The following is a 17,492-nucleotide window of genomic DNA, read 5'->3' as shown; positions in this document are numbered from 1 at the left end:
CAAGCACAGCCTCTGTCCTCTATTGACCCTCTCTCTCCCTGTCTCTGTCTCCCTCTCTCCGTGTGTGTGTGTGTGTGTGTGTGTGTGTGTGTGTGTGTGTGTGTGTGTGTGTGTGTGTCTCTCTCTCTGTCTCTCTGTCTATCTCTCTATCTCTCTCTGTCATCAGCCAGTAGTGTTTCTGTCACATACTCTGCAGCCAGTCAGTTCCAGTTAGTCCCAACTCCAACCCAACGGTTATCGTATGAACACATCATTCCATTTAGGGAGGTAACTTGCCATGGGATATATTTCTACAATACGGAAACACGTGCACACTGACTGACACGTGCACACACACACACACACACACACACACACACACACACACACACACACACACACACACACACACACACACACACACACACACACACACACACACACACACACACACACACACACACACACACACAGTGATCCACCTACCCTCCTGAGGGTGTTCTCTGAGTTGACAGATGCAGCTGGGTTTTCAGGGTGCACCCACTTGGCGGCGGGGCCCAGGTTGAGTCCTGGAGGGTACGTGGAGGGGGTGCCGTTGGGGTACTGCCACAGGATAGGGTATAGGCCCAGCCCGGCCGACCCGCCGTGGGACTGAGCGAGTAGTTGAGGAGGGGGCCCCTGTCCCTGGAAAGGACAAAAACGTGTGTATATCTATCGAATCATGTGTTTCTCTGGAGCCACATGGGAATGTTGTGGCTCCAATTTGGAGCCACAACATTCCTAAGACGTATGACTCCAAATTTGGGCAAGGTTTCATTCCGAACACAGCCCTATTGGCTTCCATAATGAAATGAAAGTTAAACATTTGAAAAAGGATAAACACTAGAAATACAGTTCCTACGAAACAGCGTGGGCTCGCATGGAACACTATGTATGGGCACAGAGATCTACCCTTTGGCTGCTCCTCATTGGCTAAGGGCCAAGGAGAATAACCTTGGAGAATAACCTTGGTCTATAAAGTTTTGGTATAACATACTGATAAAACATACTGGTCTCGAGCCCACGTGTTGTTGTTATTTATATCAGGTCGCACTTGTTGGTGGTGATGTCACCAAGAACGCTGCTCCTCATTGGCTAAGGGCCCTGCCTTTGCACTGTCGGTCATTTTTTTGAGGAGAATAAACTTGACCCATAAAGCTTTGGTATAACATACTGGTCTCGCCTTTCAGCGAGCCCACAATTATGTGGGGGAAAAGATCTGTACTTCCATGGCCTACTGGCAGTGTGCACATGCACAATACATTTGCCGCTTTGGAAACCCCTGGAAACACACAGACTGACCTTCTTAAAGATAGCTAAGCTTCTTGCAGAGCCACACGGTAACAAATGCAAAAATTCCCAAACGGGTGATTTACCTGTAGGAACTGTTGCTGGTGTGCGGCCGCTGCGTGGCCGTGGGCAAGCGCCAGGTGTCCCAGCCCGCCGGGGGAGTCGAGCCGAGGGTGGGCCCCCAGCATGGAGGCCGTGGGAGGGGGGTGGTGCATCCCCGGGAGCATGCCGGGGGGAAGGAGGTGGGAGTGGGAGTGGGGGTGCGGGTGGGGGTGGGGCAGGGCCGAGGAGGGGGGAGGAGGAGGCGGGGCGAGCAGGTGCGTGGGGTGGGGCGAGTGCGGGGACGGCGAGTGCAGCGGGTGCAGGTGCGGGTGGAGGTAAGCCGCCACGTGATTGGACGAGACGGTGACAGAGTTCTCCCCATCCGAGCGGACGAGTGCCGGGTCCCGGTAGACGGTGAAGGTCTCGTTCTTGTCAATGATCAGCGGGCTCTTGGTGTTGCTGTTGTGGTGGCCGCCTCCCCCGGAACCGCCGATGATGCAGCCGGACTCCGAGCGCGAGGGGACGGGCTTGAACACGGAGCGGGGGGATTCGGGCGGCTCCGGCTTCACGACAGAACCGGAGCCCCCCGAACGCCCCATCGGGGTCGGAGAGGAGTCGCAGTAGCGCGACAGTTTGTGTTTGGAGACCTCCGGGGAGGTGTTGGGTTTGGGTCTGGACACGTCCAGCAGGGCCGGGTGGGCCGGGTGAGGCTTGGGTTTGTGGAGATCGTGTGTGTTCATGTGTGCGTTGGGGAAGTGGTGGCTCTGTGGGGTGTGTGGTCGAGGTTTGACGGGGTCTATGTGAGCAGGGGGCAGTGGGTGTGGGTTGGGACTGGGGCTGTGGCTGATTCTGGGCTTGGCCAGTTCAGGGGAGGGATTTGACCTCATCTTGTGTTGTTGTTGTTGTTGCTGTTGTTGTTGCTGTTTTCTGGTCTCTTCTGACAAATGAGAGCTCTTAATGCAGGGAAGGATGGAGGGGTAGTGCTGCTGTGGGGGTGACGGTGTGTGCTGGTGGTGACGCTGTTGCTGTTGTTGTTGTTGTTGTTGTTGTTGTTGTTGTTGTTGTTGTTGTTGCTGTTGTTGTTGTTGTTGGTGATGATGTTGATGAAGCGGATGAGGATGATGATGATGATGATGAATGGCAGCCTTCTCTTTCTCTGCCAGCACTGCGTTTTCAGCCACTGATGTTACAGGCCTGCAGAAATAAAAAGACAAATTATGGAACACTAATAATAGTAATGATGATGAAATTAAACTTTACGTATGTACGAAAACTCATCCATTCATTCACAACACACCAAGTGATGAAACAGGGCAACAGATCTCACCTGATGACCTCGGAGTGAGCGAACTCTATCTTGCTGCCTCTATCGAGGCCTCTACTACTAGCTGCCGTCATGGCTCCTCCCCCTCCTCCCGTCATGGCTTGCTGCTGCTGCTGCACGGCGGGCTCCGGGTCGGGCCGGCGGCCTCCTCCTCCCTCCGACGGCGAGGGCGAGGGAGGCACGGGAGGGGAGGAGACGGGCGAGGGGTTGAGGGGGAGGTAGGGCGACAGGGCCGTGGACTCGGCCTTCTGGGAGGCCAGCAGCGCCGACACGGCCTCCGAGCTCTCCTGGTGCACGGTGGCCTGGGCCTCCTCCGTGATGTCGATCGCGCCGCCGCCGCCGCCGTGGAGCTGTTGGGACGAGGAGGACGGCGTCTGGGCGCGGGACGTGGCTGGAGGAGAGAGAAGGAAGATGGAAATGACGTACATAGTGGCCTTGTTTTGGAAGTGTTTGCTCTTCATGCGCCTTTAATTGACTCAAAGTTTTGATATTGAAATCTCTAGATGTTGCTTTCGGGAGCACTTTGACACTGGCTCAATTAAACCTTCCACAATTGTGTACATATATTACAGTATTATGTATCGTCACTGTCGGGCAGAAACCTTGTATCTCCAAGTTTCAAATGTGTAAATTTTTCCATAAAGTAAAGCCCTGTTTCATGTCGCACAAAACTAAAACTAGTGAAACGGCTATTTTCACTACTTAAAATCTTTTTTTAAATGATAATAGATAACGAACTGTTTTGTACATACAAGGTTTCCACCTGACAACAACGATATACATATTATTTTTTATGATTATACATTATAATATGTTTCACATTCCTACCTTTCACAGTGCTTTTGTTGGTCTCCATAATGCAGCCTTGGACGACGTCGGCGGGAACCTGTTGCCGCGGCGACCGCGTGATCTGTGTCACCGCCGCCAGCTCCTCGTCCTCCTTCGTCAGCGCTGCGGCGCCCGTCTCCTTGGCCACGGGCTTCTTGGCGCCGACGTCCTCCTGAGCGCGGAGCTCCGCCCACGGGGACAGCCGGCCAACGAGAGCCGGCGAGGGCTCGTCCAGCTTGGAGCCCTGGCCGGCAGCGAGCGGCTTCTCCTCCTCCTCCTCCTCCTCCATCTTGGAGACGGCGGCGGCGGCGGACGAGGACGACGCCTTCAGCTTCAGCTCGTTCTCAGAGTTGGCCTCCGAGGAGGACGACGACGACGACGAAGAGGAGGACGATGAGGAGGACGAGGAGGACGAGGAGCAGGAGGAGAGGGCGGTCCTCTTGTTGAGCGGGTTCTCCGAGTCGCTGCTTTCCGACAGGTCGGAGGCGGCGTCCGTCTTCAGGCGCTTCAGGCCCGCCTTCTTCTCGTCCTCCTCGGCCTTCCTCCGCTTGTTCACCGCCTGCTGCTGCTGCTTGGCCTTGGATTTAGAGTCTGGGTGACAGAGAGAGATGGACAGTTATGTGTCTTTAATGTGAGCATAAGGGACTTATTCACAATATTTACAAAGTAATGATTAGAGTAATGTCTCTTTTTACTATTATTATTATTAGTTCTTTCAACCTAGTGGCCCTATTTTGGGGTATAGCAAAAATGTATAAAGAAATCATACAAATCTTAATACATACATACTTCGTACGAAGATATACATAGGGCTTAAGTCAATAATTGAAGCCACTGTATTAGTGCTGGAGCCATGAAAGAATGAATTATTATTTTGATAGTATATTCATTGTTTAAACTGATGCTATAGGTTCTTGGTTTCCCTGTGAGCCTATAGTTTACTGAGGCACTACTCTCTGCATTTGTTGCATGTGTTGACCTTGCTTATTGTAAGTGGCTCTGGATAAAGAGCGTCTGCTAAGTGCCTAAACTGTAAGATGTTGCACATAGGGATGGGAAGATAATTGTTATCGTTTATCGTGATAAAAAACACTTGCAATAATCGTATTGTGGAGATTTAAATTTATCGTGAAATTGTCCTCCGTCTTGCACTGGGATCAATTAACCTTTTATTTGCAGAGCTGCATATCTGGTACCATTTAAACCCTCAATAATTGGTTAAATGGACCTGGAAATAACGTATTTCATACTGTCTTTTTTTTTCACTCTCGACCAAATCTGTTTGCCAAAAAATATCAGATCTACAGGCTCATTTTTGGCCAAATGTTCCGCCCCAAGGATGTTTGTCGGGGATATTTTAACTATCGCGACAATATCGTAAATTGCAATTTCTTTGGTCACAATAAATTGTGACATGACCCTTCTCATATGGTCCCATCCCTAGTCGCACAGAATATCGTCGTTGTCGGGTGGAAACCTCGTATCTCCAAGTTTCAAATTTGTACGTTATTTCGCAAAGTAAAGCCCTGCTTCATCATACAAGGCCGTCGCACAAAAGTAGTGAAAACAGCAGATCTACAAGCACACAACGCCTCGCACCGCGAGGCGTTGTGTGCTTGTAGATCGGCTGTTTTCACTAGTTTAAATCATTTTTAAAATGATTTAAAGGTTTTCATCCGACAACGATATGTTTGTTCTCCTGTCCCACCTCTCCCCGTGGGCTCCTCCCTCCTGTCCTTCTCCTCGTCTGGAACGCTACTGTCTGAGCCTTTCCTCCTGGAGGAGCGACAGCTGCGCTGCTCCCTCTGCTCCCGCCCCGCTCCGCCGGGCGAGTGGTGTGATTGGCCGCCGGCGGCGGGCGACTGCTGCTGGCCGCTCTGCTGCTGCTGCAGCTGGCTCTGCTGCTGCTGCTGAGAGGCCGACGCCCCCGCGGTGCCCTTGGGGGAGGGGCCTGATGAGGTCATGACGGGCCGGGGGCTGTTGGCCTGGGCTCTTGTGTAGTGACCCTGCACCGACAAGCACAACACACAGGTCAAGTGACCGGAAGCAGGTTAACACCTGGGATGCCATTGTTTTTGTAATTGTTTGGATACAGAGTGCCGCCATTCACTGCGCTCTATTTTGAAGAGCCCCGGAAGCCACTATCGTGTCCATGTTGTGGACATTCACTAAACTCGGATGTTGACCAGGGTGTTTACTTTCACACGGAAATGAAAATTTCTAAATGCGCCTTAATGGGCCGACCGTTGCCCAGTGTCGCCGTGAAAAAAGCGATTCTCTGCGATCGAAACGTTTTTTTTTGGAAGTAGATTCCGAGATAAAGTAGATTCCACTATTCACAAGAAAAGTCTTGTATGCACTAAAGAAAGTGCTTCCAAGAGAAACATAAATATATGATTTACATTATTATCAGTTAATGTGTGCAAGAACTGAGTTTCTCAAGAGAAGAACCTTTGCTATAGTCTTAGTATTAGGTTAGGCTGCTTTTAATGACGGTGCTATAACAGTATACACGTGTGTCCCCCACTCAAGAAGCTGTGTCTGTTATATGCCTGCTTACAGTATAACAGGGACCAGGACAGATTGTCTGAAAAGAGCCAAACCGCCATTCATAGAATAAACAGCACTGTAACCACAAATGGTATGACTGAAAACAAAGGAAAACACTCTCTTTTAACTCTCATCATAACAGATTTATTTTTCTTTAGAATTTGTTAAAACAGCCTAAAACAGCTTAAAAGAAGAGTTCCTATAGCATGTTTTTAAGTGTACATGTAGCCTATCCTGTTTCAGCCAGTTAGCTAAATAGACAACTATACAGTACAGCATTGTTGCTGATTAGCCATGAAGCGATGGATGGCTAGCCCATGCATTTATGTAAGCCACAATTATGTAGAGTGCTTGTGTAGATATTACAGAGGTTATCTGTTACACAAGATCGTTTACCCGCACCTCACTCTTACTGTACAACCAGACTTACACACTTTTACATTTAAAATATATAATGGTGGACATGTTGTTTCCCTAAAGCACCTTAAGAACATAATATGTTGCACATATTTTGTGTGTGATTCTCTGACCCTGGGAGCAAGGAGCAAAGTGAATGTGCAGTTAAATGGAAATGATGCACCAAAGATTAATACCTTATTAAAGGGATTCTTGCAGATCAGGTCAAAATGTTAATTGCACATTCTGATTCCGCCCTGAAAGTAAGCTAGCATGTGGATAGCCGTACCATTGCTTTGGATGAATAATAAAATTAGATTTGCAAACAAATCTAATCTTTCTTTATAATTCTTTTGTAAATGGAAAAGCAACTACAGTAACATGAAGTGGTATAAAACGACCTCGTACTCAAGTCAAAATATGACGGTAATCCATAAAGTCATTACAGGTGCTAAATACATTTTGGGTGGGTAGGAGACTGAGGGTTACCTGAGTGTTTCCAGTGGTCCCGCTGGGTCTCCCTCCCGCCATCTTTCATGTGTCAGCAACAAAAAAAGGAGAAAACAAGAAAATGTTATGCTCTGCCAGTACGTCCTGATGTAGGAACGTGCAAATGTGGTCTGTGTTGTCAATAAGGTCTGTGGACCACAGGGCATGACAGGGAGCAGACATGGGTCAAACAGTCAGCTGCTTTTCTTGATGAGAAACAACTCAAACAATTAGACCTCTAATGCACAAAGACTGGTTGTCTGGTGATCTGACCAAATAGAGAGTAACTGCATCAACCACTTATATCCTGGTGGCCCAGTTTTGGGACGTATCATTATAGGCAAAAAACAAAACAAAAAAACGACAAGCTCAAAACACGTCACATCACAGCCCTGGGGGACCCCAGTCAAAATAAGTAAATAGGGTTTGAGAGGTTACGTGGGTTGAATCCAAATTTCGATAGGGTTTTTCATTTCAAAGTGAATCTGAGAATCTCTCGCTAGCCATGTTGGCTCGTATCTCTTGGACAGACAGAGAGACTAACAGACAGACAGACAGACAGACAGAGACCAGATGACTCATTGAGGAGGAGGAGGATGTGACAACGGAGAGCGAAACAGACGCAGCGCAGCACTAGACACCACCACACACAGCAGATACAGCCGCACTACAGGAAACACCACTACACATTGGCTGCAGTAAGGACCAGCTGGCTCCAAGCATTTCTGCGTGCGTGTGTGATTTTGAGAGTGCATCGTCTGTACTGTGTAGTGTACTGCATGTGGGAGTGAGAATGCATGCATGCATGCATTTCTGTGTTCACAACTATTTGTATGTGTTGCTGAGTGTGCACATGTGCATGTACAGTATGTAGGGTATGATAACATGAACCTTTAGTGTATGAATCATCCATCAAGCATGTGGGCTTATGTATGCAAGCTCATGCATGTCTAGTGGAGTGCGAATGGCTGCTTGTTGGCACATGGTGCATTGATCAGAGTGCCCAGGTGTTTGCGAGTGTGGATAATCCTATATGAGATTGAGTGTGGATTGTGTGCGTGTGTGTGTGTGTGTGTGCGTGCGTACTTACGTGGGCAGTGTTGTTGTTCTGACTGGAGCGTGACCTGCGTCTGGAGGTGATTCCAATGTTTTCTCCTTTCAGCAGCGAGTGAACGACGTCATCTAGGAAGGTCATCTGCACCATGGAGGGATCAACATTCTGAGGCTCTAGCACCTACACACACACACACACACACACACACACACACACACACACACACACACACACACACACACACACACACAGAACATAAGGATTGGAGAGACTTGCAAGCAGGTGTACCTGTGTGTGTGTGACCATGTGTGAATGCATGTGTGCATAACTGCATATATTATCTGGAAAGGTCATGCGCACCATAAAGTTGGCCTCATTGAGAGAGGGGGAATATTGAACCACTTAAGCTCTGTGTTATACTTCGTCGTAGGACAGTGTCGCAACACTACTAGCCAATCTGCAGTGTGCCGCAATGTCTGTGTGCTGTTGTGAGCTGTTATTTTTTGTGTTGCTTGCGGGAAAATATTGTTGTTTTCGGTAAGCAACACCGTCAGGCGGTGCCGTGTAAGTTAAGCTTAGCAGAGTTCATATTGTAAATGTATAACTTTCGGAAAAAGTCCTTGATGCAAGCTCCATCCAATTTCATTGCACCTACTTGGTTTCTTTCTGAAGAACCAACAAACAGCTATTTCTATTCAAGTGTTCATAATCTCAGTCTAAGTATCTAAAGGCAGGCTGCTCCGCATGTGAGTTTGAGTCCCCTTTGGATGTCTGGATGCTCCTGTCACTATCCTGTGTGTAAAGTTAAGCTAAGCCAGTAACGTAATATGATCTTCAGACACATGCCCCGGCTTCGTATGTCTGTGAATGTGTGTCAGCAGGAGTGTTGTGTGTGTGTGTAGTTCCCGGAGAACACACAGAGGATCCTGCGCCTGCGGAGTGTTGCGCTTGTGTCTCCTGCAAGTGCGCGCGTGTTTGCGTTTGTGCGTTTTTACCTGGTCATTCATAACGACCATGTTTCGGCTAAAGAGGTCGTGGTGTGTAATGATGCCAGTGAACCACTGGGTGGCAGAGTCCTGTCTGTACACACGCACCCGATAGCCATTCAACGAATAGGGACCTGGATTTGGGAGACAGAAACACAAGATAGCCGGAAAGAGAAAAGGAATGTGTATGGGGAGGGAGGGGCAGATTGAGAGAGAGAGAGATGATGAAAGGAGGTGATAGAGGGATGGAAAAGAAATAGAGAGAGAGAGTGTGAGTGAGAGAGTGTGAGTGAGAGAGTGTGAGTGAGAGAGAGTGCGTGAGTGAGAGAGAGTGAGAGAAAGAGAGAGAGAATGAGTGATAGAGAGAGTGAGTGAGTGAGAGAGAGTGAGCGAGAGAGAGAGAGAGGACAGTGTAAGCTCTAGCATTTAGTCCAGAATAATAGGCACTGTGTGTGTGTATATCTGTAGTCCCGGGTTTTCCAGAATGTGGGAAAACCCGTTTTCCTATGTTCCGGTTCATTTTCGAACAGCTTTTGTTTGAAAGTTTGAACCGGAAACACATTACAATATGAGTTTGTGTTTTACTTACATTTACATGTAGGTCTACCTGAAATGCAATAACATGTACATGTAATAATCTTAAGAGAACCGGAACAACAACATGTACATGTAATAATCTTACAATTGAGTTACAGCTGTACTGACCATTTTTACCCCCGTCTATAACAAATCTTTTCCCCGAAAATAGCGGATCTACAAGCTCACAATGTGTCGCTTTGCGACGCATTGTGAGCTTGTAGATCCGCTATTTTCGGCGAATGTTCCCTCCTCCCCAATAAATATGGATGCATGGGGTTCACGTGGTTAATAGTCATTTAGTGGGGGAACCCCGCTAAAGTACCCGTTTAGAGAGCCACTGATTTAGAGATTCTTTAAAAGCCAGTATACAGATACAAAATGCAGTAATACATTTTGATGGTTTTGCAGGACATGATTTCAAAGTCTTTTTTGCTAATCTGTGGAGAACAAAAGCTTACTCACCTTGCAAAAAAATCTCCTGCACCTTCTGGTCTTTGAGCCAGCCCTTCACTTCTTCATGGAGCTGAGGGTTGTCCCTGAACACGGGGCTCTGGCTGTCCACATCATCCTTAAAACACACACAGAGAGAGAGAGAGAGAGAGAACGTTTATATACAGACTAATATGAGGGCTAACGGACCATATGGTCCACAGGATGGCCATGGACTTGGAGCCGTTCCTGTAATATGAATACTGTGGGACCGCAACATGCAGGCCTATAGCCTGCAGTGTGCACTTGTGTTAGTGTGAGTGTGAGTGTGAGTTTGAGTGTGGGTGTGAGTGCGTGTGCGTGAGCGTGAGTGTGTGTCTATAGCCTGCGGTATGTACATATGTTATTGTGTCTGTGTGTGCCTATAGTGAGTCTACAGGACTGGTTCCCAAACCTTTTAGCTCGACAGTCGAGACCCAAAAGAAAAACGAGTCCCCGGGACACCAAACGAGTGAAAATAGCAGATCTACAAGCTCACAGCGCGTCGCTTCGCGGCGCGTTGTAGATCGGCTATTTTCACTACCTCTCAAACATCTGTTTTCTAATGAATGGAATTTGTTCTATTAAAAAAAATGTATTTATTACATTCATTCGAAAAATCCTCTGAGTTTTGTTTTTAATTTGTGAAGATTTCTTCACGAATAACACATGTGTTATTGTGTCTCTGTGTGTGTGTGTGTGTGTGTGTGCGTGCGTGCGTGCGTGCGTGTGTGTGTGCGTGCGTGCGTGCGTGCGTGCGTGCGTGCGTGCGTATGGCCTGCAGTATGTGTTATTGTGTCTGTGTGTCTATAGTCTCTACAGTGTGTACATGTGTTATTTATTGTGTCTGTGTGTCTAGCACAGTGTGTGCTTGTGTTATTGTAAGTGTGTGTGTGCAGGGAGGTCACAGAGGTGGTTCTCAGTACTTTTACAGCTCTTGGCAGGTGATCATGACACTGATTAGACTATAAAATCTGACAAGCTGTTCAACGGGGAATGAACTGTGCAGGTTCATAATAAGGAATATACTGTCCTTCACAGGTGTGCAGCCTAATATCGTTCCCTGTGCGTGCCCAGTCTGAAGTAGGGATGGGGCGATAATCGCTATTATCGTTTATCGTGATAAAAACACTCATGATAATCGTATCGTGGAGATTACATTTATCGTGAAATCGTCCTCTGTCATGCACTGGGATCAATTCACCTTTTATTTGCCGAGCTGCATATCCGGTACCATTTAAACCCTTGATAATTGGTTAAATGGACCGGGAAATAACGTACGTCTTTTTCACTCTCTACCGTGTCACGTTGCGATGTTGTGAGCTTGTCGACCTGCTATTTTTTGGCAAATGTTCCGCCCCAGGATAAGGATGTTGGGAATCATTTGATTATCGCCATAACATCGTAAATCGCAATTTCCTTTTGTCACAATAATCATGACATGACATTTTAATATGGTCCCATCCCTAGTGTGAAGTCGGTCGATTCTGGACATACGTGAACTACAGGCGTGCGTAGACATACAGTAGGCACATCACACGTACAGAGACAGCTCATTTATTGTACGATTGTACCATCCTGGGATGGCCTGTGGTATCTTTTCAAGGCTTTTAGATTCCCCTTGTTGTGATCAAGGAGGAGCTCTTTTAGTTTTAAAAGGATACCTTCTGTTCCATACTTTATAAATACACACGGGTGCAATTATATTTGACTGCTAAACCCTCTGTGTGCTGCCATATGTGCCATTGTACAGAGTACATTCTACCACTAATGCAAGCTATGATTATACCATAACATGATACATTATTATATACAGTATAGTCATATTACACTAATCATATACTGTAATACTAGTGCCGAGTAGTGATTGTCTCTATGTAACACTAAACATGCTGTTAGACATGTACTGTACAGTGTATTCTATATCATTTACTACATACTATACAACTAAAGCCTTATGTATACTTAGTTGTGTGCCGTGTCGTTCGCGGTAAATAGCAGATCTACAAGCTTGAATATCTGCTATTTACACCATGAACACCAGCATGCAACTAAAGTATAAATCAGGCTTACGAAGCAGAAGAGGTATAGGCAGTAAACAACTGTGTGTGTGTGTGTGTGTGTGTGTGTGTGTGTGTGTGTGTGTGTGTGTGTGTGTGTGTGTGTGTGTGTGTGTGTGTGTGTGTGTGTGTGTGTGTGACAGAGGATGGTTTACGGAGGTCACTAGGAAGTTCACATGGCGAGAGAGAGAGAGAGACGGTGAGTAACTGAATCCATTTGAAACACTTGATCTATACGCGCGGGGAGTGCTTGTGTTATCTTATCAGGTCGAGTGTCCACTTTGGAGGCTGCTGCTTAAGTGTCTGGCATAATAATCTCTCATCAACAGAATCAAACAGCATCACAATGTCACACGTACACACACAGGCGCGCACACGGAAGCACACATACGCACGCACGCACGCACAGGTAGAAGTGCCAAGCCTAATTTATGCTTCGGCATGTGATGGCATGGCTAGCCAACTGCTAGTTCAGTTAGCAACACCGTCGTAGCAGAAAGCAGCCACCGTTATTCTATTCTATTCTATTCTATTCTATTCCATTTGTGTGGATTTTACCATAGCCTCTGAGAAAGTAAAGAAGAAAAGCACGGCATAAATGATTCTTATTTCCAAGATCTGACAAAAGAAAGGCAAATAAATGGAGACAGAGAGAGAGAGAGAGAGAGAGGCAGAGAAAAACAGATGTGAGGCAAAGAGAGAGACAGGGAGGAGACATGTTTGGCTCTGACAACCTCACTGACACACACACACACACACACACACACACACACACACTTAGAGCGAGCGACCACAGTCACCACACCCTATTCAGGCGTCAACCCCCTTCACCTCCCAGCTTCCCACACCGAGTCACTCAGGAAGTCAAGTCTGCTTATCTGTTGTGTGTGTGTACGCTCCCGCGAGCATGCATGTGTTGTTTTGCGTCTTTAAGTTCGCTTTATTTTTATGTTATGTCTATCTGTCTTTTCTGTACAGTTTTTGTGCACTGAAACGTGTGTGTGTGTGTGTGTGTGTGTGTGTGTGTGTGTGTGTGTGTGTGTGTGTGTGTGTGTGTGCGCGCGTGTGTGTGTGTGGTTGTGTATTTGTGTGGGTCAACATGTGCATGCAAGTGTGCAGAAGTTAAAGTGTCTTGCGGTTGCTTTGAGGTTGTTTTGTGTTCTATGCTTTACTGCTCTGAAAATGTCCTCCAAATGCATCTTTTCCACAGGTTTCTTTCCCTTTTTCGAATTTTTATGGAGAATGGAGCGTATTTTAGCAGAAACCCGCAAATGACAAGAAACCACTCCATTCCCTTTGAAAAGAAGAATCCACCTTCATAGGTAGATTTAAACTAAGAAGTCTACAAGCTCAATGTTCTTCCAATCCACTGGAAATTGCCAATGTCAGGACACGCGAAGGTTTAAAATGGCACATCTGCAGTTCTATCCTATCCGTCTAGTCAGGGACCGGCCTACTTGGGAACGATGTAAATAGGGAATGAATGCCCCGCTCTTTAACTGTTCTGCTGCTGTAGACGGCGCTCACCGTCATTGAAAGGGTTAATACCATGGCGCCGTTGACGGTGAGGACTGTGAATCTTACTGTATATACAGTAAAGATATTATTACTTACTTAATGTCGCTCCGGTCCCGCCCGCATCGGTAATGTCGGCGATTTGTTTACAACGCACGTTGGGCGTGCACGCGAAGTGAAGCTCCTCAATGTTAAGTCAATGGAGAGGCCCATAAAGAAACTTCATTTAAACAAAATAGCCATTTTGAGACATTTTGCAGCAGATCTAAATGTAAACAAGGCACAAGGCAGGGCGCAGCCATCTTCCTCTTCTTGTCCCACACTGTCATGTGACTAGATGACGTAATCGTTGCCGTCAAGTGATAATCCAAAAAAACAAAAACAACCCCCTTCCAGCCCTTCAAAATAATAGCGGCGGCCTATGGAGGAAACTGCGTGGCACCGAGGCACCAAGCGACCTTCAAATTAAGGGGGCACTATTAGTGTTAATACTATATTAATATCCTATTTATCTCTATCCTATCCTATACTATAATATCCTATCTATCATATCCCCACCTACTAGAATCTATTCTATTCTATGAATCGGGCAACCGGTGCCTTTAGCAGGTCTTGGTATTATGCTAACACAGAGACACAGAGGGTGTTTTAGCAGTTCAAACAGTGAGAGTGACTGTTGTTGAATGAGGGACGTTTGCCAGCTACTGCGGTCAGTAAAGGCTTGTCATGTTTTCTGTCCCGCTGCTCAGACGCAGCGAGAGACATGAGTCCACACTTCCTCTACAGACCCAGAGGATGTGAGCAAAGCTCCAGCGGTGGAAAAAGTACCCACATATTTTACTGAAGTAAAAGTATCAAAACTGAAATAAATGCTCTGTTACAAGTAAAGTCAGGAAGTCAGTGTTGGCATCAAAATGTACTTAAAGTGCCAAAAGTAAAAGTACACAAAAAAAAGAAGAAAAAAAAAGAAATAGCAGATCTACAAGAGAGCTTGTAGGCTATTTTCAAACAGCCACGGTATAAAATAGGTCTAAAGTGGTTCATGTATGTTTTAAAATATTATAATTTATATCTGCAAAGTAAATAATATCTACATTTTCAAATAAATGTAGTGGAGTAGAAGTAAAAGTATTTGAAATTAAAGTAAAGTACAGACACCTCAAAATGTAACTAAAGTACAGTACTTAAGTAAATTAACTTTACACCACTGCAAACCTCTGTCAATCTGTCAGTCAGTCAGTCAGTCTGTCTGACAGTCACAGTGTCTATCAGCAGTGCAGTATGCTGTGTGTTTAGCCTTATGTTCCCTCTCCCCATGCGTCCCTGTCCTTCATCTCTGTCTATCGCTGTCCAACACTCAAGGTCAGCTGAAACACGCGCACACACGCGCGCCCGCACGCACACGCACGCACACGCCCACACTCACACGCACACACACATCCCCCGCTTATTCGTCCTCTGCCAAAAACACGGTAATGACACGGCTGTGTGGAGCAGGCAGGCCATAAAACTGGAAAACTGGGAAACGTAAACAGCAAACTTTACGTCTCATCTCACATGTATGTCATTGTCTCACACACGGGCACGCACACACTGTCTCACTCACACGCACACGCACACACACACACACACACACACACACACACACACACACACACACACACACTCTCTCTCTCTCTCTCTCTCTCTCTCTGTGGAGCTATTTTAAGGTGAACAGTGAGGAGGGAGGGAGGGGGAAGAGATGGAAGCAGAAAAGTAAAAGGGATGAGGAGAGGTGAGAGAGAGAGGAGAGAAGGACAGTGAAGTGGGCGAGGGAGGGTGGGGGGTAAAAGAGGAGTGACGGGAGGGGAGGGGAGGAAGGACACGGACGGAGAGGAGACAGGAGGAGGAAGAGGAGAGAAACAGAGCGTGGCGTGATTAATTCAGCACTGCCTACTCTCTCTCTCTCTCCATCTCTATCTCTCTCCTTCACTTGTTTCGTCTTTCTGTTAAATCCTGCTTGCTCAGTACTTCCCAGCTGCCAAGAAAGACACAGAGAGAGAGTGAGAGAGAGAGAGAGAGAGAGAGAGAGAGAGAGAGAGAGAGAGAGAGAAGCTTCATGTGTTCTGCTCCCCAAGCCCCTCAGCATACATACATCCCATCATGCAGTGTTTTCATCTGTCATCGTTGCATCAAAACGTATCCAGATAAAAACAGCACTCACAATCCCCTTAGCCACACACACACACACACACACACACAGTACTGTACACGTGCGCATATACACGCCACATACATACAGTACACATGCAGCTATTATGAGATTCATTGATATCTTCACTTCCTTTAGGCTAAAATAGTGTAGGATGTGCTTTTACCTCCCCCCACACAGAGCCGTAGAATAGCCGTAGTAGCGTCACGCTTTGATCTCTATCTCATTGCGATAGTTCCAAACATCACAACTATTTTAACCACTTTATTCCTATATATGTTGGCTATCATTAAATAGTACTAGAAGCTGGGCCGCCCTTCGGGCGGCCCAGCGTCTAGTCGGCGACCTGGCCAACTCGGAACAATGTAAATAGGGAATGAATGCCCCGCCCTTTAATGCAAACCCCATTATACCTGTTCCATATATGGGGGCATTCATTTTATGCCCATATATGGAGAACGCGCGTGCCCGTGGGACGAACGGTTCTCGAGATACGCGGATTACCTACATACATACACACTCACAGAGATTTTTTGTTGACTCATGTGGCGTACGTGATGTCAGAGCCTTTTATGAAGTGATGTCACAATGAGTCAGAGCTTTCGCCGATTTCCTCAGAAACAGCCTGATGTCAACAATCAACCCCGCATAAGGAGATTCCGAACGTTTCGCGCCGGTTCGGGAAAACCGCGCGTCGGGTCGGGTCGAGACCCGGCACTGCACTCCGTGCCGCGGCGGGGAACGCGCGTGCCGAATCTGAAGCCGGTGGGACGAACGGTTCTCGAGATACGCGGATTACAAACACACACACACGCACGCAGAGACTTCTCGCATTTATAGATAGATTATTAAATAATAGCAAATGTATCATTTTGACACAAATCCTCTCTTCTGGGGGTTTCCTAGCACAAAACATTTTCAGATGGGGGTCCGTTGGGGCCAAAATTCCATATCAATTTGAGGGGTCCTTGACATGAAAACGTTTGAGAACCACTGGCACACATGAGTCCCAGCCTACAGCAGGCTCCAGAATGTGCAGGAACGTTAAACATGCATTGTAAAGTGCTTCCTCAGCTGTGGAAATGACCCAGAGCACAGCCTCTTACTGCACACTGTAAAAACCCCCTATCTGTTCCAGTGCTTCCAGACCTTTCCTAGGCTGGATGTAAACATGCTGATAGCACTCAGGCCCATAATAGTGTGTCTACAGCTGCATGTTCTGTGTGTGTGTGTGTGTGTGTGTGTGTGTGTGTGTGTGTGTGTGTGTGTGTGTGTGTGTGTGTGTGTGTGTGTGTGTGTGTGTGTGTGTGTGTGTGTGTGTGTGTGTGTGTGTGTGTGGGTGTGTGTGAGCGTGTGAAATCCAAAATAGTGAAAGTACTAAATAGCAGACCTACAAGCTCACAACTTGTAGATAAACTATTTCCATTACTCGCCGCACGATTAACTGGACCTCGAGTTGTCTCTGTACTTGGACTGCTTCTATATCAAATCTCTTTGCCAAAAATAGACGATCTACAAGCTCAGTTAATTGAACAGACACACTTTTGTTCCTTATTTATTATTGTTAGGTTGTTAGTCCCTTAAACCCTCTAAACTAAACTGGACGTGAGGTGTCTCTACACCTCTGCCTATGCCCAATATCTTTGCCCCCAGAAAATTGCCGATCTACAACGTGCCGCGAATGCAACGCGAAAATCCTTTT

General features: G+C 46.8%; 1 protein-coding gene across 4 annotated transcripts in view; it reads right to left on the bottom strand.

The window, feature by feature from the left end:
• Positions 1 to 17,492, bottom strand: part of jmjd1cb (jumonji domain containing 1Cb) — a 181,239-nt gene that overhangs the window by 36,400 nt on the left and 127,347 nt on the right. For 2 of the 4 annotated variants that reach the window (XM_080748284.1, XM_080748285.1), the window contains exons 4-13: positions 10,019 to 10,124; positions 9,567 to 9,584; positions 8,987 to 9,111; positions 8,028 to 8,171; positions 6,938 to 6,979; positions 5,211 to 5,508; positions 3,503 to 4,093; positions 2,678 to 3,065; positions 1,395 to 2,544; positions 466 to 663 (exon numbers count right to left, since the gene is read on the bottom strand). In XM_080748284.1, the coding sequence (XP_080604410.1) occupies positions 466 to 663; positions 1,395 to 2,544; positions 2,678 to 3,065; positions 3,503 to 4,093; positions 5,211 to 5,508; positions 6,938 to 6,979; positions 8,028 to 8,171; positions 8,987 to 9,111; positions 9,567 to 9,584; positions 10,019 to 10,124 (3,060 nt within the window). The remainder of the gene's footprint in view (positions 1 to 465; positions 664 to 1,394; positions 2,545 to 2,677; positions 3,066 to 3,502; positions 4,094 to 5,210; positions 5,509 to 6,937; positions 6,980 to 8,027; positions 8,172 to 8,986; positions 9,112 to 9,566; positions 9,585 to 10,018; positions 10,125 to 17,492) is intronic. The other 2 variants (XM_080748286.1, XM_080748287.1) reach the window with 1 other exon arrangement.

The sequence above is a fragment of the Nannobrachium achirus genome (genome assembly GCF_963921795.1).
Source record: "Nannobrachium achirus genome assembly, chromosome: 18".
NCBI lineage: Eukaryota > Metazoa > Chordata > Actinopteri > Myctophiformes > Myctophidae > Nannobrachium > Nannobrachium achirus.
The sequence above is the reverse complement of the archived record's forward strand: the minus strand, read 5'-3'. Positions and strand labels throughout refer to the sequence as shown.